The 27,677-nt window shown below is 48.0% G+C and overlaps 2 protein-coding genes across 10 annotated transcripts in view; one reads left to right on the top strand and one right to left on the bottom strand.

Moving 5' to 3' along the window:
* Positions 1–27,677, bottom strand: part of ASTN2 (astrotactin 2) — an 873,140-nt gene that overhangs the window by 204,367 nt on the left and 641,096 nt on the right. The gene's annotated exons all lie outside the window — the stretch shown is intronic.
* Positions 182–13,156, top strand: TRIM32 (tripartite motif containing 32). Of its 6 annotated transcripts, none has more exons than XM_053204716.1 (2): positions 182–231; positions 10,063–13,156. In XM_053204716.1, the coding sequence occupies exon 2, from the start codon at positions 10,139–10,141 to the stop codon at positions 12,101–12,103; it is 1,965 nt and encodes a 654-aa protein (XP_053060691.1). In that variant the 5' UTR covers positions 182–231; positions 10,063–10,138; the 3' UTR covers positions 12,104–13,156. The 6 variants fall into 6 exon arrangements, with proteins under 6 accessions (XP_053060691.1, XP_053060690.1, XP_053060688.1 ...); XM_053204715.1 differs by having other exon boundaries at positions 213–231; positions 10,060–13,156; XM_053204713.1 differs by lacking the exon at positions 182–231 and adding an exon at positions 496–593 and having other exon boundaries at positions 10,060–13,156.

Below are 27,677 nucleotides of genomic sequence, written 5' to 3'. Positions count from 1 at the left end.
GTCCATCGCATGAACTCGAGTCTAGGCAGGCGCGTGTCCCAGGGAGAAACACGGAGCCCCAGAAACTTGCTCTGTAAGCGAGTCCAGCCTCCGCGCCCGCCCCCGGGGAAAGCTGTACTCTTCCCCTGGTCACTCCCTCACGTGCGCTGGCCCTACTTCCGAGACGCCCTTTTGCCAGGAGCCCAGGCTCTGCTGAGGCCCGTTCCTGGACGTCACGGGTCAGAGAAGCGGGTAAGGCACATATTGGAATCAGACACGAGTTCTGACTTAGCTCCGGACTCGCTGAGGGAACCTGGGCGGGCCGCTTTCATCTCAGTTTCCCTGTCCGCACAAGGGGGGGGACACAAAGCGGACGCGCGCGTTCCTAGGTCCCCACGTTCCCAGCTGGGAGCTAGCTTCTACTCCGCCCCTGAGCTACGGACGCTCTGGTCCGTGTGACTACAAGCCCCAGCATGCCCCGGGGGCGGGGCGCAGTGACGGACAGACGGCTGTGCGAATTAGCGCCCGCCAAGGGGCGCGCGGCGGCGCGTGCGCAGAGGGCGGCGGGCGGGTGGGCTGGCGGCGGTGGACGCGTTGGAGCCGCGGGCGGTCAGGTAAGGGGCGGGAAGGAGGGTCCGGGACTAGGGACCGCGGCCTGAGTCGCGGGCCGTGGCTTAGCGGCGGGGCCGGGGGCCGCGCTGGCGTGCAGCGGCCGGCCCACGCCCGACTGGCAGGGTCTGGGGACCGGATCTGGGGGGCAGGACCAGGGTGGGGGTGGGGCTGCGAGGGACAGGCTCCGGAGGGATCCGAAGGGGCAGAGGAGCTCAGAGGAGATGCAGATCCGCTGGGAGGGGAGCGAGGGCCTCTCTCAGAATACCCGGTGCAGCATCTCGGGAGGCCTGAGGTAATGTGGGGGTCCCCGAGGAAAGAGGGGTGCAGCATCTGGGAGATGGGAGGGCATCTGAAGGCCCTGGAGGCATCGGGGGTGCAGAATTTCGGAAATAAAAAGGAACTGGGGAGCTCTGATGAGGTTTGGGGTGCCGCATCTCAGGAGGTTTGAGGCAGTCTGGGGTCACCATGCATTTGAGGGGCCAAAACCTGAGATCAGAGAGAGCAGGGCCTGGGGAGGAAGCGTTTTCCCGATGAGATCTGGGGAAAATTGAGGGCGTGAGTTCTTGGGGGAATCAGTGGGAGGCAGTGTCTTGTTAGCAAGGAGGGATCAAGCTGAGGTTTGAAGGCAGCACATGACATGGGGTGGATAAAAGGGGAAGGAACCAGGTTTGAGGTCGGCCGACTGCCTGATGGAATGCAGGACTTGGGGGCTCAGATTGAGGCGGGGCACAGCAGTCTGGGGTGTGCAGTTGGGATGCTATGCTGGGATGCAGGGCTGAAGGCTGCAGCGATTTGGAAACAGATGAAAGGATCTATGTCAGAGGCATTTGGGGCACATGAGTAAAGAATTGGTAAGGGCTGCAATACAGAGCCCAAAAGGCTGAATTGTCTGTTGTAAGACGGTTGGGATTTAGGGAGGGTTGAGGGGACAGGCTGGAGACATACTAACTGGGTTACAGAATGAAAGGACTCTAAGGACCCTGAATAGGTTTATGGATTGGTGTCTCGGGCTGCTAAAGGAATTTTCCTGAAGTCTGCATGGGAGGCAAAGGGAGTACTATACTAGAGTCCCAAGGCCCTGGGGGGTAGTGTGTGAGAGTGGACTTGAGTGTGTGGAGTTTAGCAGAGTTCAGGGGTTCAGCCGCGGAGTCAGAAATCTTCAGGGATCAGGACTCCTGAAGGAGCCTGACTCTCCACGGGAGGGGCAAAATCCCCCTCCCTCCCTAACCAGAGATTGCTTATCACAGGGCAACTATGGCACTGCCAGTAACTCTGAACCCAGCCTGGACTGCTGCAAGGGGTAGGCTTGGGAGGAGGAGGAGACAGTGGTTAAAGGAGGTGGAAAGCAGGAAACCGTTCAAGGTCATCTGCCTAAGTATTCCTTCCCCTGCCCCTCCGAGCTGTGATTGCAGATAGTATGGGAGACCTCCAGGGGATGAGTAGAACAAGACCTCAGGCCTTACCGTCCTTATCAGTTACATAAGTAGACTGAATTAATCCTGAATAAGGTCCACTACAGCTCCAAGAGGCAGTGACTCTGTGAGTGAGGTGTTTGGGCTGGAAAAGAATGACAGGAAGAGGGGAACACTGAGCATTTAGTCCTGCACCAGGTTCTAAAGAGAGGGTTCCTAATGAGACATGTGCAATACCTGGAAACGTTTTCGGCCCACACGGTTGGGGTACGGGGGACTACTGGCCTCCAGTAGGCAGACGCCAAGGAAACTGTTAAACATTGTACAGTGCACCGGTCAGCCCCCACAACAAAGAATTATCTGGCCCAAAAATGTCAGCAGTGCCAAAGCTGAGGAACTCTGCGCAGCAGTCAGATGTTCTGGATTCAAATCCTGGCTCTCTGTCTTCCCTCCTTTGTCATCTTGAATGAATTACTTAACCTCCCTGCGCTTGGCTCTTCATCTGTAAAATAGAATTAATCACAGGACTACATCATAGATGACCGTGAAGCTTCAGTGAGAGACATCAGAGTGCTTCGTGTCTGGTGCACAGCAAGCACGCAAAATTTAGTAATGTGTAATTTTTATATGTGCTTTCTTACTCAGTTTTCCTCACAGCACTAGTCAACAGGCCCTACCATATCCAGTTTTACACATGAGGCAGCTAAGTCTTGGGAAGTGACTTGTTTAAGGTTCCATAACTAGGATGGCAGAGCTAGGCTCATATTCAGATCTCTGTAGCCTGTAACCCTGCGTATTCCCTCTTTCCTTGCTGGGGCCTGCTTAGTCTTACTGTCTCAGCCCCTTCCCCTCTAATGAAAGAACTGCCCATGAGTATTGCTGAATATCCAATTGCACTCGAAAGGGGACAAAACTATCTCAATTAGGTAGGGAGTAGCCCTGGACTTTGTTCTTGATTTGCTCTTAGACCAGGACCAGTGGGCAGATAAGGGGAGGAGCCTGAAGTTAGACTGGATGAGGTGCTAGGGACTGAAGGGTGAGGTGTGGAGGCCGCTGGCTTGAAAAAAACACTTCACAGCAGAGACTGAAGCCGAAGGCAGTCACGCTCTGGAAAATAACTCCTGGTTCTAAATGGTCTCTTGGGCTTCTTTCCCCTGGGACAGAGTAACAGCATTTGCTCTGTCAGCTCCAGGGGAAGCTACGGCACTGCTGAAGCCAGTTCAGGAACACAGTAGGACTGCATCAGAAGGCAAGAGATTTAGCTGGAATAGTCATGCACCGCAGTGGAAAATATGTGATAGGAATTGAATCAGCCTGGGAATCAGAGGCTTCAAGTCCAAAATCCCTCCTCTGCTGCTAATTTACTAGGTGACCTTGGACAGACACTTCTTAGCAGACTCAATCTATTAAAAATAAGAATAGCAACCATTTACTGTTTATTATGTGCATTGACTCAGTTAATCCTGCCAATGATCCTGCCAACATTGTAGATGTTATTCCATATTTTGTAGATGAGAAAACTAATAGGTTAAATGCTTTACCTAAGGCTTCATAGCACAGCGGGATGTGAGCCCAGGTCTGTCTGACTCCTAAGTTATATTATACTAGTTTCATTAGAATGGCTTCTCCAACATTTAAACCCTGTGCACCTGTGTCTGGAGAGTTTGGTAGTTAGGTTTACAAAGCCCTTTGGGTAGATCACTGTCCCTGCACACTGACGTGCTGCCTCTGTGACAGTCCTTCCATTTCGTCCTTTTGGTATAACAATTTGATTTAAAAATCATTCCTAGGTGCCTTTACCAACCTTTCAGCCAAACTGCCTAGAGCCAGTGGTAGCCTCATCAGCTAGGGAACCGTAACGGATGTTTTGAGTTGATGTGGGAGTTAACACACCTGGGAGTTAACACACCTGGATTTGAATCTCAGTTCTACTACCTACCAGCTTTGAGACTCTGTGTCCTTATTTATGAAGAGGAATAACAAACATGTATCTCACAGTGATTACGAGAATAGGAGATAATGTATAAAAGATGCCTGACATCCAATAAATGGTAGTTTTATAAGAGCACTTCTAAGAGGAAGGCATTGCTAGAAGGGAACTGAGGGTTGCTTTGCCAAATTTCAGTGACCCTAAGCAGCCCCTGCCAGTCTCCCCCCAACTCCCATCCCCTCCTCTACCTTTCCCAGGATCTGCTCCCTGATCCTTTCATCAAAAGCTCATGGTTAAGTGAACATGTGTTGTACGTAGATAAAGCAACTGGAAGAGGGGTGGGTGAGTCGAGATGAGTTGGAGGTCCTCTGAGAAAGGACTGTTGGTTTTTCCCATATTCAAGATTCTTTGTCACATTGGCAGCATTGGTATTAACCCAAACGTTTGTGGAAGATACAAGGGAATCTTTCCAGCGCCTGCCGTTTTAGAAGAGGAAGAAAAGTGTCTTTCCATCAAACTCTATTATTGGTTTAACTTATTCTTGACATACCTTAGCTGAGGTTCCCTTTTCTACAAACATTTTCTTCTGAGTTGTTTTGTGTGTCTCAGACTGGTACAGCTTTGGGGGGAAGTCATGCTTGTGTTTCCCTATAAGCTCCTACTTGTTGAGTTTCTCTTAGCTGTTGGCAGGTACCTTAAACGCCCTGTGTAAATAAACTTCAGACCCTCTTCCATACAAGATTAGGCAGGTGTCACGAGAGGACCTCCCTGACTTTGTTAAAATCGCTCCTGTTAGCACCTCCCAGAGAGCGACCATTGGGGGCCCGGAGATGGTTGTGTACTTGGTCAGCATTCCATTCAAACACAAGAGGAATACATACAGTTTAGAAAGGAAATGTGATAAGCCTTGCAAAACCACCCCCCTGCCAAACCAGAGGAGGGTGGCAGTGGAAGATGAACCTTTATGCTTTGTGAAAGGAAACGTAGTACTATTTTACATGTTTTCTGGTTTTTAGGTAAGTTGCTCTATTCATGTTTGGGTTTGTTCAAAATTATACCCCTAGTGTTTTTATGGGGCTAGACTCAGTGTGTGCTCCAGTAAAGATTTGTTTAATTAATTGCTTGAAGTTCTTCAGTTCTGCTGACGGCCTAAGCCCCCAAGGAGTTGACACATGTATGGCCTTTGGGCATCTCTAATCTTTTGATTCAGAGATCAGGTAAAAACTCTTTGGTGAAGGCTCAGAACTTTTACTTTTGAAACTTGCATATTTGGTATCTTCATACAGTATGCCTGTTGTAAAGTGCGTATTCTTTTCTTCTCATTGGCTGAGTAGTGGCTGCCCCTGCACTCTTACAAATACTGCACAGTTAATTGTATGCTTCCCTTGGTGCTATACTAAGTGTGTTATTCACATAATCCCATTTAATCCTTACAATAACCTTGTGAGGAAGATACTGTTGTAAATCCCGTTTTCTTAGATAAACCAAGAACTAGAGAGGTTACTTAACTTGTCCAAGTCTCCACAGTGAGCAGTAGGGCCAGGATTGAAATCCAGAAAGCCTGATTCCTGAGCCCTCTTTCTTAGTCTGTATAATACTGGTTACCTCCAGTTCCTGTCTTTTAGTCCTCGTTCTGCCATATGATTAGCAAGTTCTCGATTTCTCTCTCCTGATCTCCGTTTACTCATCTATTTTACTCTTTGAGATCACTACTAATTCTAGCATTCCATATTTAGTCCCTAGTAGAAGAAGCCTATTTTCTGGGCAAAAGAAGTTGTGAATTCATGTGCCAGTCAGTTTCTAGCATGAATACCTAGTGTCCTCAATCAAATTCTTTCAAAGCTGGCCAGTCTCTTTATTAATCTTCATGTGCTTTTATATGTCATGAAAAGAAAGATGTGTCATCCTTTTAAAATGTAGTTTATAAACTGAATGCTTGGTTTATACTAGTACTGGTTGTTGTTATCGTTAATACCATTGCTGGTTGTTACTAAAACTATGATAGATAGCAATTTTTCATTTCATACCTGCCGGTTTCCAGTCTAGGCACTTCACATGCATTATCCTTAATTTCTTACTTTTTGTAAAGTAAGAAAACAAATTTGGTGAGGTTAAATAACTTACCTATTGTCCCACACCTTGAAAATGACTGTGCTGATTTGACCCCAGTTCTGTCTGACTTCAGGGTTCATGGGTTTCTGTTTGCTTTTTGTTTTTTCCTGCTATCCTGGTTGTTTAAATCATGGACTGGGGAAAGCCTGGTGGTGCCAGAAACGGCTGGATTAGGCTAGGGTAGGACTATAGAATTTTCCTGAGTCTTAAGGCCACTGAAGCAAACACAGCTTAAGGGGTAGATTCTCACCTGAAGAGCTGGCCTGGTATCAGTAGGCAATGTGCAGTATTAATCATGAGATCAGAACAGTGATGGGAGAGTGCATGGGCTGAGGTAAGCAGTCAAGAGTTGAGAGTACAAAGACAACAGGAAACATATTCAAGGTATCATGAAGTCAGACAACACTATTATAAAGAACGTGTTGGGGGTTCATTCTGATTGGTTTTAGATTTTATAGCTGGCAGAAAATGGGCAGCTAACTTAGAGACTTGGGATGGTTAGACAGTTCCTGTCACCCGTCTGGCCCTTTCATGGAAACTGAGTTTGAATTAACTTTCCATCTGAATCACTGTCAGTATTAACAGTAATGGTTAGATACATGCTTCTGGAGGAGAGGGAATGTATCTGCTTGTCACACAGAGCTCTGTGTCGGGCTAGGATCCTACTGACGGCAGTGTTCCCAGCTCCTAGAGATGGGAGACATAGTTTAGGCTTTTTCCAAGTCTGAGGTGTATCCCTGATGCTTTAGTGATGGCAGCTCCAGCTTTCCTGGCAAAGCATGCCAGCATTAGAGTAGGAATCCTTGACACTCTCCTCTGCCTCAGAGAGCCTAGTGAAGCTGCAGGCAGCTGAGGTATTTTAGGATATGGATGTGGGCATAGTAAATTCATTTTTCAAAGTGGATGGCTTAGACAGGGCGGTAAGAAGCTTTTTAATTGAAGGAGGTGGTACGACATTCCAGAAAGCTGGGGAAAGAATTTGCTAGTATTTTTACAGGTTGGCAGGTTTGTTTAATTAGCTGATCTGCAGTGCCAGCTTTGGGAAGAACAGATGTCCCTTGCATTGTAAGGTGACATGCTCTTGATCTAAACACCAAATGTTGCCCTCAGTCTGTTGTCCCAGATGATGGAAGAAGGGACCGAAGCTATTGGTTTAAAACTAAGGTTTGCATGGATTCTGAGTTGAGGTTTCTATCAGCATTTCTCAACTACTGTGCCCAGACCCATGGCATTTAAGAAGTCAGTATTAAGTTTCAGATATTCACTTGGGACCTTATAGGTTCATGATACGTGATAATGTGTCATTTTGTTGAGACATGGATTTGAATCATAATGGTTTGCCAGGCTGCTGTGTGAGAATGGGTCACCCAGCTAATAAATCAATATAGCCCATTTTATAGAAGCTAAATACCGTAACAATAGTATTGTTCTTTCTTATTTGTGGAGAAAAGGATATGCTATAAGACAGCATTTCCCAGAGTATGGTCTGGAGAGCACTTGTTAACAAGTGTTATTACACCAGTGGCGGGGGCGGGGGGAGCGGGGAGGGGAAGCTTGAAGTAATTCTGGGTTAAACAAAGGTTATCTGTACTGCATGGTTTCACCACGTGTGGGCTTTGTGACCCTAAGCCAGTGTTTCTGAGCCAGTGTTTCCTCATGGCAAAATGAGATAATAAAAACAGCACCTACTTTATAGGGGCATGAGGCAGATTAAATGAGATTAAGTATATGAAGCATCTAGTGTGGCATCCAGCACATAGAAGGTACTAGATGTATAATGGTTTCCCTTCCAGTAGAAGGGAAGTGGGATTTCAGGGAGGTTGGATTGCTTTTGGATACTGTGTGTGTCTGCTGTTGAGTACTTGTCAGATCACGATGCAAAGCTAAATACGGGGAATTCTGTAATACGCATCTAGTATGCATCTCTGCATAGACACCCTTTCTTCTGTATGCATGGAGAAAGCTGATGGCATTTGCGGAGCTCTTCTCAGCTTGCTGCATTGTCCTTAAAACCCAGCTAACTTGCCTTCCTCTTCTCCTTGATGGCTGAGGATCTGCATTTCAGGACAGCACAGATGTGGCGGTAGAATTTGCATTTAAGAAGGGCTGCAATTTACCCACATGCCTCACCTTGCCAGATCTGTTCATTCTAATTTGGAGTATAAATACACAATGATGGAAGTCTCAGAGCACTGAGATCTCTGTTCTATTTCATGAGCATATGTGGATCAAGGTGGGTGGGAGTATTTATGGCGTGTACTTAGAGAAGCAGGGGGTGTTCCAGGCCAAAAATAAATGGTCTTATAAGGCACTACTGGTTTTTAAATCACTGGGCTTGAGTCTTTGGTTATCTTAGCTCCACCACTTTCCTACTTCAATCTACTCATTTTAGTGATTGTACTTCTGGAATATTGCTACCATGCATCTTCGTTCCATTTCCACCCCTTGCTGTCTAGTTCAGGCTCCCTATTACCTCCCCCAGGCGGTTTTGCAGCAGCTTCCAGACTAGGTTCTCCGCCTTTTCACCTACTCCATTCAAGCTCTGATCCTATCAGTACTCTGCTTCAAAACATGCATTGCTTCACCATTCCCGTCAAAATGAAATCCAAAGGTCTCATTTCGGCTCTGAAGACTTCTTATAATTATTCTCATAATCATGCCGGTTACTTTAATCTACCTACATTCTCCCCACAGTTTTAACCTTAAGGATGAGAGAAAATAGAACTAAAATTTATCTAAGACTTTTTTGGTGCTAAGCCAAAACTTAGCATTTCATACACTGCCTATATCATCTCATGTAATCCTCGCGTTGACCTTGTGAAGGCGGTATTATTTCATTGTACAAATGAGGAAACAAATGTATAGAGGCGACAGGTTCTCCTTCTAATACCCTGAAGTTCTTGCTCTTCCCCTTGCCTTCTAACCTTTGTTAAGACTGCCCTTTGTCTGGTACTCCCTTTCTCCCATCTCTCCGTATCTGTGCACCTTCCAGGGCCCTCTCCAGTGCCATCCCCAGCCCCTGCTGAAAATTCTATTTCCCTTCAAATTAGGGTAGATGCCTCATAGCCTCCATCTAACTGAGTTTATGTCTTATTTATGATACTGCTTTCTGCCTTGGCTATTATTTGCCAATATGTCTTGTCCCCTTTCCTAAAGTTTGAGATCTGAAGGGCAGGATTTCTATCCTGAAAACCTAATATAGGACAGCACGTGGTACCTAGTCCTAGTTGGGTGGATTGGTGAGTAGATAGGGGAACAGAGGCATGAAAAATACATGTATTTCCCGACCTAATGTTTTACGGATCACTTGAATTTTCTGTTTCCCTGTATGCTTCCTAGGACCCCGAATGTGACATGGTGAACTCTATATAACATAATAAAACAGGCTCCATGATTTTGGTCACATAGTTTTCTTTGCCTACAATGCCTTTATCCCACAAGGCCTTGTTTCTTTCCAGACCTGTTACAGAAGTGACACTGTTTCTGGGAAGCCCTTCCCAGTTCCTCTGGGAACTATTACTCCGTCCACCGTGCACCCACAGAACTTTGTGTGTAGTCCTTTCCTGTAATTTTCTTAGGCTTTTCCCCTGATATAAATGGAGTTGTAGATGTCAGTAATCACTAACATTAATCAGGCATGATGCTGGCCACGGGCTGTGCTAAGTGCGTCGTAGTCATCATGTTGCTTAACCCTTCCAAAACTCATATAAAGTAGATACTGTTATTACTTCAATTTTATAGATGGGTGATGGGGAAACCGAGCTTTGGGAAGTTTAGGCCACCTCCTTAAGGTCACACAACTAAGTATCAGAGACTCGAGAACCTGAATTCTTACCTACTATGCAGTGCTGCATCTGTTCCCTTTCCCTGTGTATCACGGTCACCTAACAGACTTCCACAAGTATTTGTTAAACACGTCAGTCGCTGGATGAGAGATGGTAGCTGTTCTCTGGATGTTTCTTGAGTGAATTAGTTCATGCAGGCAGTGCAGTAATGGCTTCTTATTCTTATTAGCAGGCTTTGACCCTCTGGAGCATGAACGCCAAGCTGTTCGGTCCTGGGCTGTGTTAGCAGGCCCCTCAGAGGAAGTGCGATGGCCGCAGCAGCGGCTGCGTCTCACCTGAACCTGGATGCCCTCCGGGAAGTGCTGGAATGCCCCATCTGCATGGAGTCCTTCACAGAGGAGCAGCTGCGGCCCAAGCTCCTGCACTGTGGCCACACCATCTGCCGCCAGTGCCTGGAGAAGCTCCTGGCCAGTAGCATCAATGGTGTGCGCTGTCCCTTCTGCAGCAAGATTACCCGCATCACCAGCCTCACCCAGCTGACGGACAACCTGACCGTGCTGAAGATCATTGACACGGCGGGGCTCAGTGAGGCCGTGGGGCTGCTCATGTGCCGGTCCTGTGGGCGGCGGCTGCCCCGGCAGTTCTGCAGGAGCTGCGGCCTGGTGCTGTGTGAGCCCTGCCGGGAGGCTGACCACCAGCCCCCTGGCCACTGTACGCTCCCCGTCAAAGAGGCGGCCGAGGAGCGGCGCCACGACTTCGGAGAGAAGCTGGCCCGTCTGCGGGAGCTCATGGGGGAGCTGCAGCGGCGGAAGGTAGCCTTGGAAGGGGTCTCCAAGGACCTCCAGGCCAGGTATAAAGCAGTGCTCCAGGAGTACGGGCACGAGGAGCGCAGGGTCCAGGAAGAGCTGGCCCGCTCTCGGAAGTTCTTCACGGGCTCTCTGGCCGAGGTGGAGAAGTCCAACAGTCAGGTGGTGGAGGAGCAGAGTTACCTGCTTAACATTGCCGAGGTGCAGGCCGTGTCTCGCTGTGACTACTTCCTGGCCAAGATCAAGCAGGCGGACGTCGCGCTCCTGGAGGAGACCGCGGACGAGGAGGAGCCGGAGCTCACGGCCAGCCTGCCCCGCGAGCTTACCCTGCAGGACGTGGAGCTGCTTAAGGTCGGCCACGTCGGCCCCCTCCAAATCGGGCAGGCTGTTAAGAAGCCCCGGACCGTCAACATGGAAGACTCCTGGGCCATGGAGGCGGCAGCCTCTGCCGCCTCTACCTCTGTTACGTTCAGAGAGATGGACGTGAGCCCCGAGGAAGTGGTCGCCAGCCCGAGGGCCTCGCCTGCGAAGCAGCGGGGCTCCGAGCCAGCTGCCAACATCCAGCAGTGCCTCTTCCTCAAGAAGATGGGGGCCAAAGGCAGCACGCCAGGCATGTTCAACCTCCCGGTGAGTCTCTACGTGACCGGTCAGGGCGAGGTGCTGGTTGCCGACCGAGGCAACTACCGAATCCAAGTGTTCACTCGCAAAGGCTTTTTGAAGGAGATCCGCCGCAGCCCCAGTGGCATTGACAGCTTTGTGCTGAGCTTCCTTGGGGCTGATCTGCCCAACCTCACGCCTCTCTCAGTGGCCATGAACTGCCAGGGGCTGATTGGTGTGACTGACAGCTATGACAACTCCCTCAAGGTATACACCTTGGATGGCCACTGCGTGGCCTGTCACCGGAGCCAGCTGAGCAAGCCCTGGGGCATCACAGCCCTTCCATCTGGCCAGTTCGTGGTAACTGATGTGGAAGGTGGAAAGCTCTGGTGCTTCACTGTTGACCGGGGGGCAGGGGTGGTCAAATACAGCTGCCTCTGTAGTGCCGTGCGGCCCAAGTTTGTCACCTGCGACGCTGAGGGCACCGTCTACTTCACGCAGGGCTTGGGCCTCAATCTGGAGAATCGGCAGAACGAGCACCACCTGGAGGGCGGCTTTTCCATTGGCTCTGTGGGCCCCGATGGGCAGCTGGGTCGCCAGATTAGCCACTTTTTCTCAGAGAATGAGGATTTCCGCTGCATTGCCGGCATGTGTGTGGATGCTCGTGGCGATCTCATTGTGGCCGATAGCAGTCGAAAGGAAATTCTCCACTTTCCCAAGGGCGGGGGCTATAGTGTGCTCATTCGAGAGGGGCTCACGTGTCCAGTGGGCATCGCCCTCACTCCTAAAGGGCAGCTGTTGGTCTTGGACTGTTGGGATCACTGCATCAAGATCTATAGCTACCATCTGAGAAGATACTCCACCCCTTAGGGGATAAGAGAGAACAGGTTCTTCTCCCCAGCCAGCTCCCTACCCAATCCCCACCCCCACCTCCACCCCCACCCTTATTTCTGGGTTATTGGTGGTATTGTAGAGTGCGCTTGGCCTAGGTCTTCATTCCCGCTGGCTAATCTTAGAATTTTAGAAGCTCTGTCTTTCAGTAGTTTTTTGTTTCTGTTTGTTTCTTTCTGCATTATTTTCTTCCTAAATTTAGAGCTTTAACATGCATTGCCCCAAATAAGACATATGATATGGGGTTAACTGAAATTTGATTAGAATTTAGGCACTTCTGAGGCTTCAGTAGAGAGCCTCCTGCCCCTGTATTTGAAATTTGCCCTTATACTGAATCCTTGTTGATTTCCCTCTTTTGGCCTCGTTAACCCCGGTCCCATATTTCCCTCCTATTATAATGTGTTTCATCTGTGATACTTTCTCTTCAGCTCTGCTGCATTTAGTGTGCATGCTCCACCTTTCGTTTCAGACACCACAGCCCTGGGGCATGATGTCTCAGGTCTCTTCACCTTTACCAGAGTGAAAGCTCACTCATTTAGTGCCACCAAGAGACATACACAGTCCCTTTGGACCTCTCGGCTCTGGAGGTTTTGTGCCATCTTGGATTGGTCTCTAATTGCAGATGTGACAGAGGATGGATTGACCCTAGTTGGTTGGTATGGAAGACTTCAGCCTGGAAATTGCTCGCCTTTTATAGGAGCATATAGACTGGAATTATTTCAAAGCACAGAAAGATGGGAATAAACAAACACAAATGCTAATATAGTCAGTAAACACTCTTGGAGAGTCTCTAGAGTTCATCATTTTTCATATTACCTCTCTCCACTGACATGTGCTAAGAGTTGTCTGCAGAACTGTACAACACAGGCCAGGGCCAGCAGAGTGGAGGTGTGGGCACATCGCATTTTCATTACTAAGACAAAACTGTTGGGTCTTTATTCTGTATTTTCCTCAAGTGATGGCACAATATTTCGTTTTGAGATTTATTTCCATTCCTCTATCAGAATTAAATAATTGATAACTGTTTCTTCATCTTTGGTGTTCATGTCTTTTAATTAAATATGGGATTTGGGAGATGGAGAGAGAGAAGTTGTACCACGCCGCTTTGCTTCCATATCTGACACTGCATTCTTTGAGAGCGTTAGGATCTATCCCAGCCCAAAATCAGCCTAAGGCACCATTATGTAAAAATGATCCAAATCTTACTCTCACCCACAGGTATACAGAATCAGCCCCCAAGGTTGATACTGTCACCAGCGCTCTGTTAGGAAATGAGCTTCTACCATTTGCGTTATCCTTATAATTACAGTTCAAAAACAGAAGAAGTCTTGTCTTTAAAAAGACCAAAACTGGATAAGGGAAATCGTGACAAGGCTTCTCAGGCTTTGTTTTTGCTAAGCAGCATATTTTGCTCGTAGATGCAGGGCCAAAGAGCTATCACCCTGCTTTTCAAAGAAACAAAATTTGCTGAGCTGGGCTACTCAAAATTGTTTTTTGTTGTTTTTTGTTTGTTTTTGTTTTTGTTTGTTGTTTGGTGGTAGTGTTGCTTTTTTGGCTTCTGTTGTAATAGCTCCCAAAGAATAGGAAAGGAAATAATTGGTAGGATGTTGAATTAGTTCCTCTTGTGCTTTTCACCTGGAGAAAGCCCCGTGTTCTGATTATGAAATTGCACCCAATTTCCAAAGATCGTAGAATTGAGAAGAAACTGATCCAATTAAAAGTGCATCAAAAATGGCTCCAGTAGTTATCAGAGCCACTTTCTCTGTGATGGCACCTGGCAGTAGGAGGTCTGTCTTTGCTGTCAGTGGGGGGCTTGCTGAGGCAATAACAGTGGTCGAGGCCTCTGGCACAGGGTCTGCAGCACAGAAATGTACATTGTGGGCTGGCTTGACGTAAATGGGCCAGAAACCCTGTAGCTGCCAATGCTTTTGGAGGCAAGTGTTGTCACCAGTGCTGTTCAGCACTTAGGGCTTCCTGTTGCTGAACTATGCTCATGCCGTGGTCCTCAAGTACGGCAGGCACCTGCTGACTCCGAATGGGTGGGAAATGGACGCCTCCTGAATAGTTTTTTCTTTGATGTGAATATTTCAGGCTGTGCTTAGTCCAATCAGTTTTCAATTACCTACTGTGTTGACTCAATCACATATGTAGTACATCCCCAGGACACTGTTTTCCTCAATTAGAGCAGTTTCTGTTTGTTGTTTGTTTTTTGTTTTTAAGCAACAGTGCCCTTAGTTGAGTAAAGTCTCACATGCCAGTCTATCATGTCAAGTAGATCACCCCTGCTCTGGGTGAAGCAGGTTTGTGGGCCTGGAGAAGAGGCTTTATTTATCCCCTCATCTAACCTCCTGTTTATTCTTACAAAACTCTTGAGAATCTACAGAACACTTTCTGAAAACCATTGCTAATCTTCCATGTGGCCATGGACAAGCCATGTCACCTTTCCCCTTCTGGAGAATGATGGAAATGATTCTTCACAGGAAGGGTGTAAAATACGAGACAATGGATGCAAAACTACTTGGATGTAGTTCTCGGCGTACTCAACAGGTGACAGCTGTTCCTGTCTTCCCTGAGTGGCATGAGGTGGTCCAACCACTCCCAACTATACTTTCCCTCTTTCCTATTTTATGGTCACCTGTTCCTTTCTATTATCACTCTCCCTATTTCATGTGTCTATTATTGTATAAATTGCTGTGAGCACATAGCATGGTCCCTAACGCAAAATATATCCTCAGTTATTTAACTGGCTGCTGTTTACTTGCTAATGATGATAGGTCTCCAGTAACCTTCGTCTTCTTAACGTAGTAGCCCCCTCAACGTTGGACAAAATGGTATTCTTAGGCAACAAATTACTTACAGGTTAGTTAAGTCCCTGCCTCCCTTTATCATTCTGAGTAATTAACTTAGAAATTAAGGTTTTAGAGCAATGATTCATTCAGTATTCTTGAGTACCTCCTGTGGGCCAGGCACTATGGGAAGTGTTCAGAAAAGAAAAAAAATTAATAAATGATATTCATGTGTCTACTCTTTCAGAAATTGTTTCAGTCTTTCCTAAGATACTTGAAATCTAATGTTACATTGCCGTGGACTTCCTGAGAGGCCAGGGATAGGCACTGCCTGAATGATTGTAAGGGCCAGTCCCCATGTACACTCCAGCCAGAGACAGTCCGCAGAGGGACACTCCATTATTCCAGTCAGTAAGATAAACTTGGCTGGAGTCCTACAGTGTTCCTGTGGGTAAGGCAAGTAATGCTTAAGTAGTTGTACTTTTAATCTAGTGCTAATTAATGGCCTCTTAAAAGTAAAGTGTTACCCAGCTCTGTCGCAGGGAAGTAGAAGGCAGAGCTTGGTATGAAACTGGGGGCTCTGTCTTGCACCTGACTAGGCTGCTGATTTGTACTCAGGACGTACAGCCCCTCGAGGGATCTCAAAAACAAATTACAGATATGAAATAGCAGATGCCTGGATGAATTTTACAAGCAGGGCAGTGGTGAGGTACAAAGCTGCTTAGCAAAATACATACTTACGCTCCAGACCTATGGCTATAGCTTGTCAATATCATTAATATTCATGCTCTCCTGGCTAAGTCCAAAGTTAGTGAGGCAGCTCTGGGACTGCCAATGTATTCTAGTGGGAAAGTCACTGGACTTCGTCTAGGTCTGAATCACAGCTCTGCCCTTGACCTAGTCAGGTGGCCTCGGGTGATCAACACACCTCTCCAACAGTTTCCCAGTCTGTAAAGAGGTTAGACTAGATCGTTGGTGAAATTCCTTTTAGCGCTACGATTTTAATTACTCTTTAACCAACTAGAATTGTTGCATTTTGCCTCACTGTTTTTGCCTAATTCTTGCTATAACTGTGTTTACTACATTGGAGTGGTAGAAAGAACCTCCACTTTGTAATAATCAGCTCCACTTTGGTCCAAGTCCTTACTCTGCCCCAACTACTGGAACTTACTAGGCTCTTGCCACTCTGCTGAACTATTGTTTCTTCATCTGGTGGAAGGCAAAGACAGTTGATGTTTTACAGCGCTTTTGTGAGAATTAAAAGATACAAATGGGATGGCATATGTAGAAGTACCTAATTCAGAAAGTGTGAGGTGCTCAGGGAACGTGACTTCCCGTCGTGCTGCACTGATGTGAAATTTTCAAGTTAACGTCGGGAGACTGCAGACCTGTGTTGGTGTTGCGGGTGGCACTGCTCAGCTTCTGAAGGAAAAGCCTACTAGAGGGAGAGAGGGATTCCTGGAGAGGTGGAGGCAAACACTCATAGTACTGTACCCCCCAAGGGAAGCTGCACGTCAAGCTTAAAGGCTAATTATTTGATGAAAGTAGTCAGGATGTCATCTTGACCGTTTTTGAGAGGTTAAATGGAGTCACGATTTTTTTATACAGACATATATATGTATGTATTGTGTGCATGTGTGTGTATTTGTTTCAAGACGGAAATATGCGTGTTTAGCTATTCTGCTAGATGGCTAGCATAAAAGGATTTTTCCTCTGGGTCATTATTCATGAACTCAAGTAATTACAAAAATTAACACAAGCCATTAGAGTGCAATTGCTGGCTGCATCTTGGGCTCTCCTGGAAACAAAGGCTGGTTGTCACGGACACTGAACCTGTGGCCCTCCATCCCTTGCTGCCCATTCGGCCTTGGGTCGGGGAAGCAGCACTCTGAAAGTTCAGCACAGCCACGAGACCCCCCTGCTATAGCACAGAGCCAAACGTAGGCCCTCGGCATACCTCGTCTGTAGGACAGGGTCCCCCCTCCATCCTTGGTCCTTGGCTGGATACCATGGTGCTGGAGAAGGTCACCCCTTTTCCAAGACCCCTTGGCTATCTGAGGAGTCCCCTAGGATCAACCCAGTAACTTTATAGATGGCATCACCAACCATCATATATGATCGAATTTGCTGGAAAGCTGCTGCTTTTCAGTCCTTCACTGGGATGTTCCTGATAACGAGACAGGACCTAAGAGGCAACACAACTGGCCAAACTTCATGCAGTCCTCTTTTCACTGGATGCCCTGGCCAACAGTCCACCCCATCTCCACATTCCTCTGTACTCTTGGGCCATTGCCAAAGATGTGTTCATCTGGTCCAGTCAGTGGGTGCAACAGTCCTCCATCTAGGATCTCTGGGAATCTCTTGTGTCACAGATACCCGAAACAAATCAAGATCACACATGTCTCTACACAAACTAAATCGATAACAAAAGTCCTCACTAAGACACTTTATCGCCTTCAGAGTTTCAGACATTATTGATAGTGACCAAAGCACTCATTTCATTTCTCAAAATACACAGCGTTGGGCTCTTATATAAGGCATTTAGTACATTTTTCATTTCCCTTACCACCCTCACACTGCAGCCCTCATAGAGTGCTATAACGGCTTACTTACACACGTTCAAGTTCAATTAAATGAATCATAGCACATTTCAGTAACCAAACATCCAGGGTGAATTGTAATGATTCTGACTCCATATTTGATGCTTGGATTCTGACAGCATCCAAGCCCCGCTACTCCCCACTTCCCCATCAGCCCCTCATTTGGCAAACCCAGGTGCTCCCACTCTTGGTGCCAGAGGGAATTTCAAACAGTGGAGACATACCCCAACCCCCCTGCCCATTATATACTAGCCAGGCCAGTCTCTCCTTGTTTTCTCAAGCCACTTGGGACCTTAGGGAGAGCAGAAAGTCTCATTATGTGAGCGATTAGCCCTTTTATATCTTGATGTGTGGGCAGGAGCATCAGTTCTGTGGCTAAACCGCATGCATACCGGGTGGGAGTCCATCCCACTACTGCCCTGTGACGGCACACTTCAGAGTATGATAAATTAAGTTTTACGAATGTAGTTTATGAGCAACCACATGAATAAGACTGTGTTTCTGTGAAATGACAATATCTAAACTTGAGAATAAAAACCCTAACTGTCTCAGGCCCAAGGACCTGAAACTTGTTTGCAAGCCTGATGATTCTAGAGCAGGGTTAGAAATAAACTGTAAATATCGTGGCTCAAAGGGTGGAAAGGGAGCGGGCCTGCTTCGTATCTCCCCTGATCCTGGCTCAGGGCTGGATGCAGGAGAAGGAAGCTTGTGCCGATGGATGTGCTGGAAGAAACGTGTGATCCATACACAGATGGGCCATCCACCCTGCACCTCCCATAAAGGCTACTTAATTCTTAGCTAAATGAAAGGTACAAATGCTGAGGCCAAAGCCCTAGCAGGACGTATTCTTCTCTCCTGCTCTGGCTTCGATGGCTGCACAGGCCCTTCTCCCTCCTCCATGAAATGGGAGACGTTAACGCCAGCCTACCTAACATGCACTATCCCACAGCATTTTACAGAAGGAAAAGCTGGCCAGAAACGAGAAGCATGCACAGCCCCACTAAATGAAATAAAGCCGCTCTAAAGAAAACCTCAGAAACAATACTGGGCCCAGGGTTGGGGGGGGGGGGGGAGCGGGAAGGTGGGGAAGGCTGTTCCCTGAGGAGACAAGTTGCAAAAGGGGAGCTGTGTCTTTATACAGGGAGCTCTGTCTCCTATGACGGTTACCAACCGGGTCCCAAACCTGCATTTTCGGTTTGTTTCTTTTTCCCCCTCATTACCAGTCTGGGGTATGTCCAGCTGCCCACTTTGTACTGCCAATCGGGATGTGAACTGTGGGCTGCTGTGCTGGATGAAGACCTCCCTGAGAACCCTCACGGTCACTGTCCTCAAACCTGAGCTCCGCTCTCCAACACCGGCTGACCTTCCTTTGCTCTACTTTAAGAAACCCTTCTGGGGCGCCTGGGTGGCTCAGTCGGTTGAGTGTCCAACTTCAGCTCAGGTCATGATCTCACACTCTGAGTTTGAGCCCTGTGTCGGGCTCTGTGCTGACAGCTCAGAGCCTGGAGCCTGCCTGTGTCTCCCTCTCTCTCTGCCCCTCCCCAGCTCATGCTCTGTCTCTGTCAAAAATAAAAATAAACATTAAAAAAAATTAAAAAAAAAAAAAGAAACCCTTCAGCGCCCCCATTTCTTACCCATTTATTTCTGTTTTCTCCAGCTTCACGACTACGAAATGTTAAACTGCTATCATTTTTCTCCTGAAACAAGGCTACAACTTCCTAACTGATCTTCCCTGATGACTGTTATCTAGCATCCCATATACACGTCCTTCAATCCCAGGTCCAGCCCCACCCTGCACCAGCCAGAATCAATCGTTTTTTGAAATGCAAATTAATATGACACAAAAATCTTTAAACGACCTTAAACGGCTCCTACTAAAACGGTGCATTTCTTAACATGGTCCACACATCTAGGGGGATTTGGCGTTTATCTTAGCTCCTCCCTAAGCAATCTGCACCATACACTTTTTTTCTCGTATCTCAGGGCCTTTTCTGTACACGCGTGTCTTGCTACCTGAAACTTCCCCTCTCCCTACCCACCTACGTGGCCTAAACCTTGCCTCCTGCAGGGTTCTTGGGATGCCCCTCCTGACCCACCGCACAGTTTGAGTCAGGTGTCCAAGCCACGCTTTGTGTGGCTGCTGCTCCTAGCGTTTCCACGTTGCATTGTGATTTCCTCATTACCTATCTCTCTCCAAGTCTGGACTGAGCTCTGCGAAGGGAGAGCCACGTTGAATTTGGTGCCACATTGGCACAGAGTAGACACTAAAACTGTTGCTGGGCAAAACCAGGGCAGGGGGTCGGCTTCGCTCATACGTTAATATAAATGAACACTTTGTATTGCATTTAGCCCCTGCTGGCTGTGCCCCCTTGTCCCCCTCCCACCAGCTGCCTCCCTGAATCACTGACAGTAGGTGGGACAGAAAACGGGACATAGTTGAAAGTGGGAGGCGTATTTACCTCCGATTTCATTTTCCTTGAAGAAGCTTCTCAACCAGACGATAACGAAAAGTTGTGTTTCCTTCTGGAAACTCAACCCAAACTGTGTCTTTGTGCAGAATCACCACCGGAAGAGAAGGCTCAAAGAGATACCTTCGACGTGTGGTATGTACATTATATATCTCAATAAAGCTGTTAGAAACAAAAAGCAGATACCTTTGGACAAAGGGTCTCTTAACACATCTTGGAATGAGAAGGAAGAAAGAAAAGGGAGCTGGTTTGAGTCCTAACCCTGTCACTAGTTTATAGTTCCCTTTGAACAAGTTTTTCATTACCCATTTCATCATCTACAGTTAATAGATTTATTGAATTAAGGGTCTTTCCGGTTGTGAATTTCAGTGATTGTGGTGCCTCAGACTTCAGGGACTGCTTGGACCAAGATCTCTAAAAGAAGCCTTCCATCGGGCGCCCATGGAATGTGAGGAAACAGAAGGGCAGACCCCAAGAATCCTACAGAGGAACACTTGGGGTCTAGGGCTTGTGTGTCAGATGAAGACCAGCTCCAACCCAATGGATCAGCGGTCAAGTCAGTCTCTAAGACCTGGCTCGAAGCCTGCGCCCCGACCCAAAGCCAGGGTGGTGTTGATAGAAAACAAGAATCTGGAACCAACTGACCGACATCATGCAGGCTAGAATCATGCTGGTCTATCTGCCTCTATTTTTTCACTCTTCCAATGAAGTATGTCTACCTGTTTCAAGAGGAAGAGAAATGCCTCCCAGAGAGGACACTTTTTGGAGTGCCCACTGTGGTTAAGTAACAGCAAAACATAAATGGTGAGAGGCCCTGAGCAAGAAAAGAAAGAAAGGGAAGAGCAGGTATTTCCACCAGCTATATGTCTCTGGATTATATACATCCCCCCTCCCACCCCAGCACCTCCTGAGTCTCAGTTTCCTAGGCAGGAAGACACCAGCTTCAGAGGGTTTGTTGTTAGGATTCACTGAGATCCTGTATGCGAGGTGCCCAGCATGCCTGCTGGCATATAGTGGTTCTCAGTACCTGGCATCTGTTCTTACAGGGATGATGTAGGGCATTGGGGCTCTAGAGTGACACAGTCCTGGGATAGAATCCTGCCTCTGCCTATTACCAGCCACGTGACCTTAAGCAGATGAGTTTTCTCATTTGGAAGATGGACATAATACTCTGGACCCTGCCGGCTTCTCATGAAGACAACGCAAGATCATGTGATTAACTGGCCCACAGTAGGAACTGCATACAAATCAGTCATCATTGCCCATTCCTCCGGCATCCCTTTCCCCAACGCACACAGCCCTACACATCCTTCTCGTGTATTATAAGCCCAGTGCCCAGCTGTACAAACACTCCCCTGTGCCCCACTGCTGGGTTCCAGGCTGTGGTTTTTGATAATTTTGCTCCCCCCCCCCCACCCCAACCACCCCCAGGTTCAGGCAGGACTCAAATTCAAGCTGGCAGATCATCCAGTGAGAAACAGCTGTGACTTCAGGCTTATCTAGGCTTCTGTACTCAGGACTGGAAAGAGCTATACCATTAGGCTTTTTGTTTTGGGAAACTGATGGTAATAACAATCATCACTGACTCAACTGCATCTCACAATAATAAATGATAACAATAACAGCTCGCATTTCCTGAGTATTTCTTATATGCCAGGTGCAGTGATTATCACTTTATAATCATTGTTTCTGCTAATTCTGCTAACAATACTGTGAAGCAGGCATCACTATACCCATCTTGAAGATACACTGAGACTCAGCAAATCAAAATGCCTTGCCCTAGTCACACATCTGGCAAATGGGGCAGAAGACTCACATACACCGGGTATGTATGTCGGTATTTGTTGAAAGGTACGCCTTTGATAAGGAGGGGGGAACAATGACTGATTTGAGTTCCTACAAGCCAACTCATCACACGACCTCATACCATCTTCATAATAACCTTGATGCTTTCCTAACTATTCCCCAGGTACCTCTGAAACTAGCCCCATGTGTTGACTCCATTGCAGGCATTTGGAGATGCAGCCTCGCCCTTGCGCGAGAGGACTCAGCTATGGACAGAGGCAATGGCAGTTTCTCTAACTACTTGGAAGACTGAGGAACGGAGACGTTCCAAGACCTAAAAAAGAAGCCAGTGGTGTCCCTAAAGAGCACCTGGAGAGATTCAGGCACTGTTTCTGCAAACTGGCCTGAGAGGACTCAGCATTCACCAGGCTTTCCCACACCCCAGATTCACGTCTTGTCCCCTGCAAATCCCTTCTCTACCACCCCAGTCTGGCAAATGCCCACACCCTCCCGGGCTCTGCTGGGACATCTCCTCCAGGAAAGTTCCCAGCCACCCTACGTGGTTAGGGGCCAGTCTCCCAGGCTTGCTTCCTTCACTCCTGACCCTACACACACACACACACACACACACACACACACACAGTGCACACACACACATGCGCATGCTTTCCTTTGTTGCAGCATTTATCAAAAGGGTTGTAACTGTCTATCCACCTGTTAATCTTTCCTATTTGGCTGTGAGCTTCCTGAGAGCAGGGGTGGGTCTCACTCGCCTTGCAGCCGCAGCACCTGATACAGAGCCTGGCATATCCCAGGAGCTGGACCCACTGGTGGACCCCCTACTGTGGAAAGATGGAGGGGTGAGAAGGTATGAAGGAAGAACAGGAGAGATAGAGCGGCAGGAAACACACCCCGTGCCGTGATATCTGTGAGTGAGGCTGCTCTCAGGTTGATGGGTTCTATCTGCTGCTGCCAACCTGGGGAAGGCAAAAGCTTCCCTCCATGCACCAGGGTTCCTTCCAGACCATTCTGTTCTCACTAAGGGGCTGAAGGCAGAAAGAGAACGAAAGCCCCATATTCATCTCCAGGGAAATTCCACGTTCTTAGTGCAGGACTGCTGAGAGAGAAGGGTCCCTTCGGACAGCCCCGCTCCCTCAGTCCCTGTATCGCCTTCCTGGGAATAGGCCTGTGATAGCAGAACAAGTGTGGTTTCGCCCCTGGCCGAATAGAATCAAGGGTAACCAGCTTACAGCAGTATCCATCTTGTATTGTTGCCCTAGGGGGAAGGACAACAGGGGTGGTCTCCAGGGCTTCAGAGGAGGATGTATTTGTGTGTGCATGTACCCTAAAACAAGAAAATGTGCAGTCTGTCAACCGGTAATTCTGCCATCTCTGAGGATATGGGGGGCTTTGGCAAGCAGGAGACTTTGAATTTGCTCTGAGTTTTCAGGAGGGTGAAGAAAAAAAAAACAACACTGTTAGCTGGTTATTACGTTGCAACTATAGGTTCTAACAGATTGCATAAGCAAACCTCAACTTTCCCATCTGTAGAATGGGAACAGCCAGCCCAGATGAGAATAGAGAATGCCTTACACAAGAGTCATTGTTTCTTCCTTTCGTGCCCATGGTAGATGTCGCTCAGTGACCACTGGATTCCTGTCACCAAGCCTGGTCCTGACCCAGGATCTCTTTCCGCGAGCATTCCAGGCAGCTACTACCTTTTGATCAAAACCGGCGCATAAGGAGAAGCTCACCCTAGCTGGATGCCTGCCAAGGCCTCTTCCAACTCTGACGTTTTAGGGTTTGGCTTTGTCTGGCAGTGCTGTGACTAAGCTAAGACAGAGAATTAAGCTACCAGAGGGGTATTGGTGCATAGAGTACCTCCTCCCCCGCCCAAGCTGAGGGCCTACACTCTAAGTCTTTGCTTCCCTCAGTTCTTCCAGTGGTGGATAAGAGAAACAGAACAGGAGTGCAAACAGCTCCCCTGGGTCTCATGCCAGCCAGCATCTAGAGAGTTCTCTGAGGCCGCCGTGCTATGCACACACAGGGTCTTCATGACTAAAGCAGCCTGGGTTCAAATCCCTGCTCTGCCACGCTCCCTGGTGTGAACTCCCTCAGGTCGCCTTACCCTTCTGAGCCTCAGTTTCCTCAAGCACGAAATGCAGATAGCAACGCCTCCCTTCCAGGCCTGTTGTGCGAGGAGTACATTGGATGAAATAATGTACGTGAGAGGGCTCTGTGAGTTGCTCTGCGCCGAGCGCCGCGAAGGATTATTATTCTTGGTACGCACCAATAGGAAGAAGACTAGGGTGTTCCGTTCCAGATGGACTCAATCTAAAGCGGGGAACAAATGCTTTTTTTGGTAATTTCATCTGGTGGAAATGGCAGTCTCATGGGCCTATTTGTGTTTAATGAACCACATCCTGTATCGTCTTTTTGCAAGGCTCTGAGGAGAAAGAAGTGGGTTCCCTCCTCTGGCGTGCTGCAGACTAGCGAGGGAGTGTCCAGCTCTCCCTTAACCTCCCCTGACCGCTCTACCCTCCCCTCTCCCTCAGAGCTAGATGCATCCTACAAGTAGCTGCGTCGAAGCCACGGTGCAAGGGGAAGGGAGAGGGGTCCTCAGCCACATCCCACCACCTGGCTGAGACCCTGACATAGATGGATGTGGACAGGCTCTGATCCCTGACTCCTGCTGTCGTTAAGGAGCGTGCGGCTGCGTGTGACTGAAAGGCAGACAGCCTGGGGCAGATGGGGCCCGAGGAAGGGGCAGTCGGTTGGGGACACAGCAGATCTGGGAGGGCCCTGAGGCCGTGCAGAAGAGTCTGGAAATTAACCTCAGGGCAAGGACACAGCACCCAGGAGTTTTCATTCAAGAAGTGGCATGAAGGAATGTCTGTTTTAGAAACATCCCATGATGGTTGGTTTTATGTGAAATCTTGCCTGAGCCATGGGGTGTCCAGATATTCGGTCAAACACTATTCTAGCTGTGTCTGTGAAGGTGTCTTGGATGAGATAATCAGAAGACTAAAGCAGGCTGCCCTCCCTAATGTGGGTGGGCCTCATCTAATCAGTTGAAGGCCTGACTAGAACAAAAAGGCTGACCCTCCCGTGAGAAGGAACTCCTCCTGCCTGACTGTTTGAGCAGGAACGTCATTCTCTTCCTGCCTTTGGACTTAAACTGAAACATTGGTTCTTTTTGGGTCCCAAGCCCACCAGCTTTGGAATTAGAACTTATACTACCAGCTCTCCTGAATTTCCAGTCCGCTGAACAGATCTTGGATTGAAACTTCGCCTGCACAATAACATCAGTCACATGAGCCAATTCCTTATAATAAATCTGTGTGTGTGTGTGTGTGTGTATCAAATGTATCTTTTACATGAATATTACATATCCATCCAACCAATCATCTTGTTGGTTCCATCTCTCTGGAGAGCCCTGACTCGTCCATGTCCTGAGGGCTGCTATGTGGTTTGGATTGATGGGGGACAGGAGTGAATGCAGGGAGTCCAGGTAGGATGCCAATGCTAGAGTCCAGACAAGTCACGATGGCAACTTTTGACAGAGCGACCGCAGTGAGATCGAAAGAAAAGGGTAAATTCAAGACCTAACTGGGAATTAAAATGGATAACATTTGCAAAATGGCGGTGGGAGGGAGAGGGAGATATTAAGAAGGACTCAGCAGGGGCGCCTGGGTGGCTCAATCAGTTAAGCGTCCGACTTCTCACAGTTTTTGAGTTCGAGCTCCACATCAGGCTCTGTGCAGACAGCTCAGGGCCTGGAGCCTGCTTCGGATTCTGTGTCTCCCTCTCTCTCTGCCCCTCCCCCACTCACACTCTGTCTCTCTCTGTCTCTCAAAAATAAATAAATGTTAAAAAAAAAATTAAAAAAAAAAAGAAGAAGAAGAGGAAGGACTCAGCCTTCTGTCTCCCTTCCCAAGATCCAAACAGATCATGGCACGTTTTGCGAGAACACCGGAAAGTGCCAGGTTGTCTAGGGTGTGGGGAGCAGAGTTTGGGCGGGCAAGGGAGCTGGCATAACAGCAAATACCAGAGGAAAGCTTGGAGGCACAGGTGTGAAGTGGGAGTCATCAATTGTAGGGATGGTGACAGAGTCCCCACAGAGGGAAGGACAGTCCAAGAAGAGGGCCCAGGCCAGGGTCCTGTGCAGCCACACCAACTGGTTTGGCAGAGGAGGATGCAGCAGACAGAGAAAGGAGCCGGCAAGAAGGGAGGTGGCCAACAAGGAAGGTCTGGTGCCATGGAAGCAAACACAGAAAGTGCCTCAAGCAGGAAGTGGTCAACTCTGTCAACTGCTAACACAAGGTCAAGCAAACGGGACGTGAAAACTGCCCCCGATGATTGAATCTACAGAGAAGTAAACCGGTGCCCAGGCAGGTCTCGGCTCTGAGATCGACTCCTTTCATGTCTGGTTGCTGTCTTTGAAGCAAGCTCCCTCAGGAAACTGAAAGCCCCAGAGAGTTCTCCAGCCCGCATCAGCCCCTTGGCCACAACTGTCCTCACAAAAGGAGGTGACATTTGACTTTCTTTCCCTTCTCCTCCCCCCCACCTCAAACCCTGGGCTGCCTTTCAAACAGCCAAAACTCCTTTAAAGAGGAGTCTAGGAATGCCTCAGCTGACATTCAAAAGTGCATTGTAATTCAAATGGAAATGCAGAAATTCATTCCCTTGGACAGTCTTGGGAAATTATAATAGAGATAAAACATCTTTTAAAGGTGGCACCAGGCATTTATCTGTGAGGACATCTCTATACCATGGACTATCCCAATCTTAACTCAAGAGCAGTATAACCTTCACTGGAAAATGTCCTTTCACAGGGTCACAGAGTCTATAAACTTGGAAAAGTCATATTAATTGCATAAATTTTCTCTTCTACACTTTCTTGGTCTCTCCTTTGGGTATCTGTGTGTGTGTGTATCTTGGTTTGCCTTTGCCTATCTCTCTTTTTTTCTGACTCCTCCTACCTCCTTCAGTTGGTCTCTCTCTGTCTCTCTTTCACACATGCGTGTGCACATGCGCAATACACACACACACACACACACACACACACACACACGGACGCAGTTACCCGAGCAGACATGGCAACTATGGTGGGGAAGGAATGGGTTGGGTCAAGACGATAATTAGGTGCCCAGCTCAGTGCTAGATGAGTCCATCGATACGCTATGCTTTCATGGGAGCCTGTGTTCTGCATATGAGGAAACTGATCTAGAGAATGAATCAATTTGCCCAAGAACACACAGCTGGTAAGAGGTAGAGCTTGCATTTGAACCAGAGTCCATCTGATTGCAAAACCTCTGCTTTATCTCCGAATGAGGAAGTCTTTATCCAAGGTAGCCAGGGGATAGATAACTTCATAGAGAGAGTTCTTAATCATGATAAAAGTCTCATGTATCAAGGTCACAGCTAAGCAGAATATGGGAATATCAAGTCAAGGAGTGAAATGGAGGCCCAATTGGGAGAAAGGTAGTTTTTTAAAATACACACATATCAAGACCACAGCAGTATTTAGTGAAAAGTGAGCTGAGGCAAGAGACTCAAAACTCCATGTGGTCCTTGGGGCACCACCTGGGAGGAGAGGTGAAGGTCAAAGGAAACGGACAGGCTAAGCAGCTTCCACACTAAGCCTGCCTGGGCCTGGAGGGTCCAGCGATGATTTTGGCTACTCTGGTTGCCTTCTAAGGTCCAGCTCTTCCTGGCTTCTGACAGGCACCATCTAATTAGCCTGTTCGGTGCTCTGGTCCCCTCCAGACCGGTGAAATGCTGAGCAGCCCCACTTGGTGGTAGAAAGCCCCACCTCCCTGCCTAGATCTTTCTAGTCCTGCTTGGCATACCCAGTCCCCCTCTGGAATCAGTGTCACAAGGTGGGTCTGTTACTTTAGCATTCACTTTGCCC

This window comes from Acinonyx jubatus, chromosome D4, assembly GCF_027475565.1.
Source record: "Acinonyx jubatus isolate Ajub_Pintada_27869175 chromosome D4, VMU_Ajub_asm_v1.0, whole genome shotgun sequence".
In the NCBI taxonomy this organism is placed as follows: Eukaryota; Metazoa; Chordata; class Mammalia; order Carnivora; family Felidae; genus Acinonyx; species Acinonyx jubatus.
This window is presented reverse-complemented; position numbering and strand designations above follow the sequence as displayed.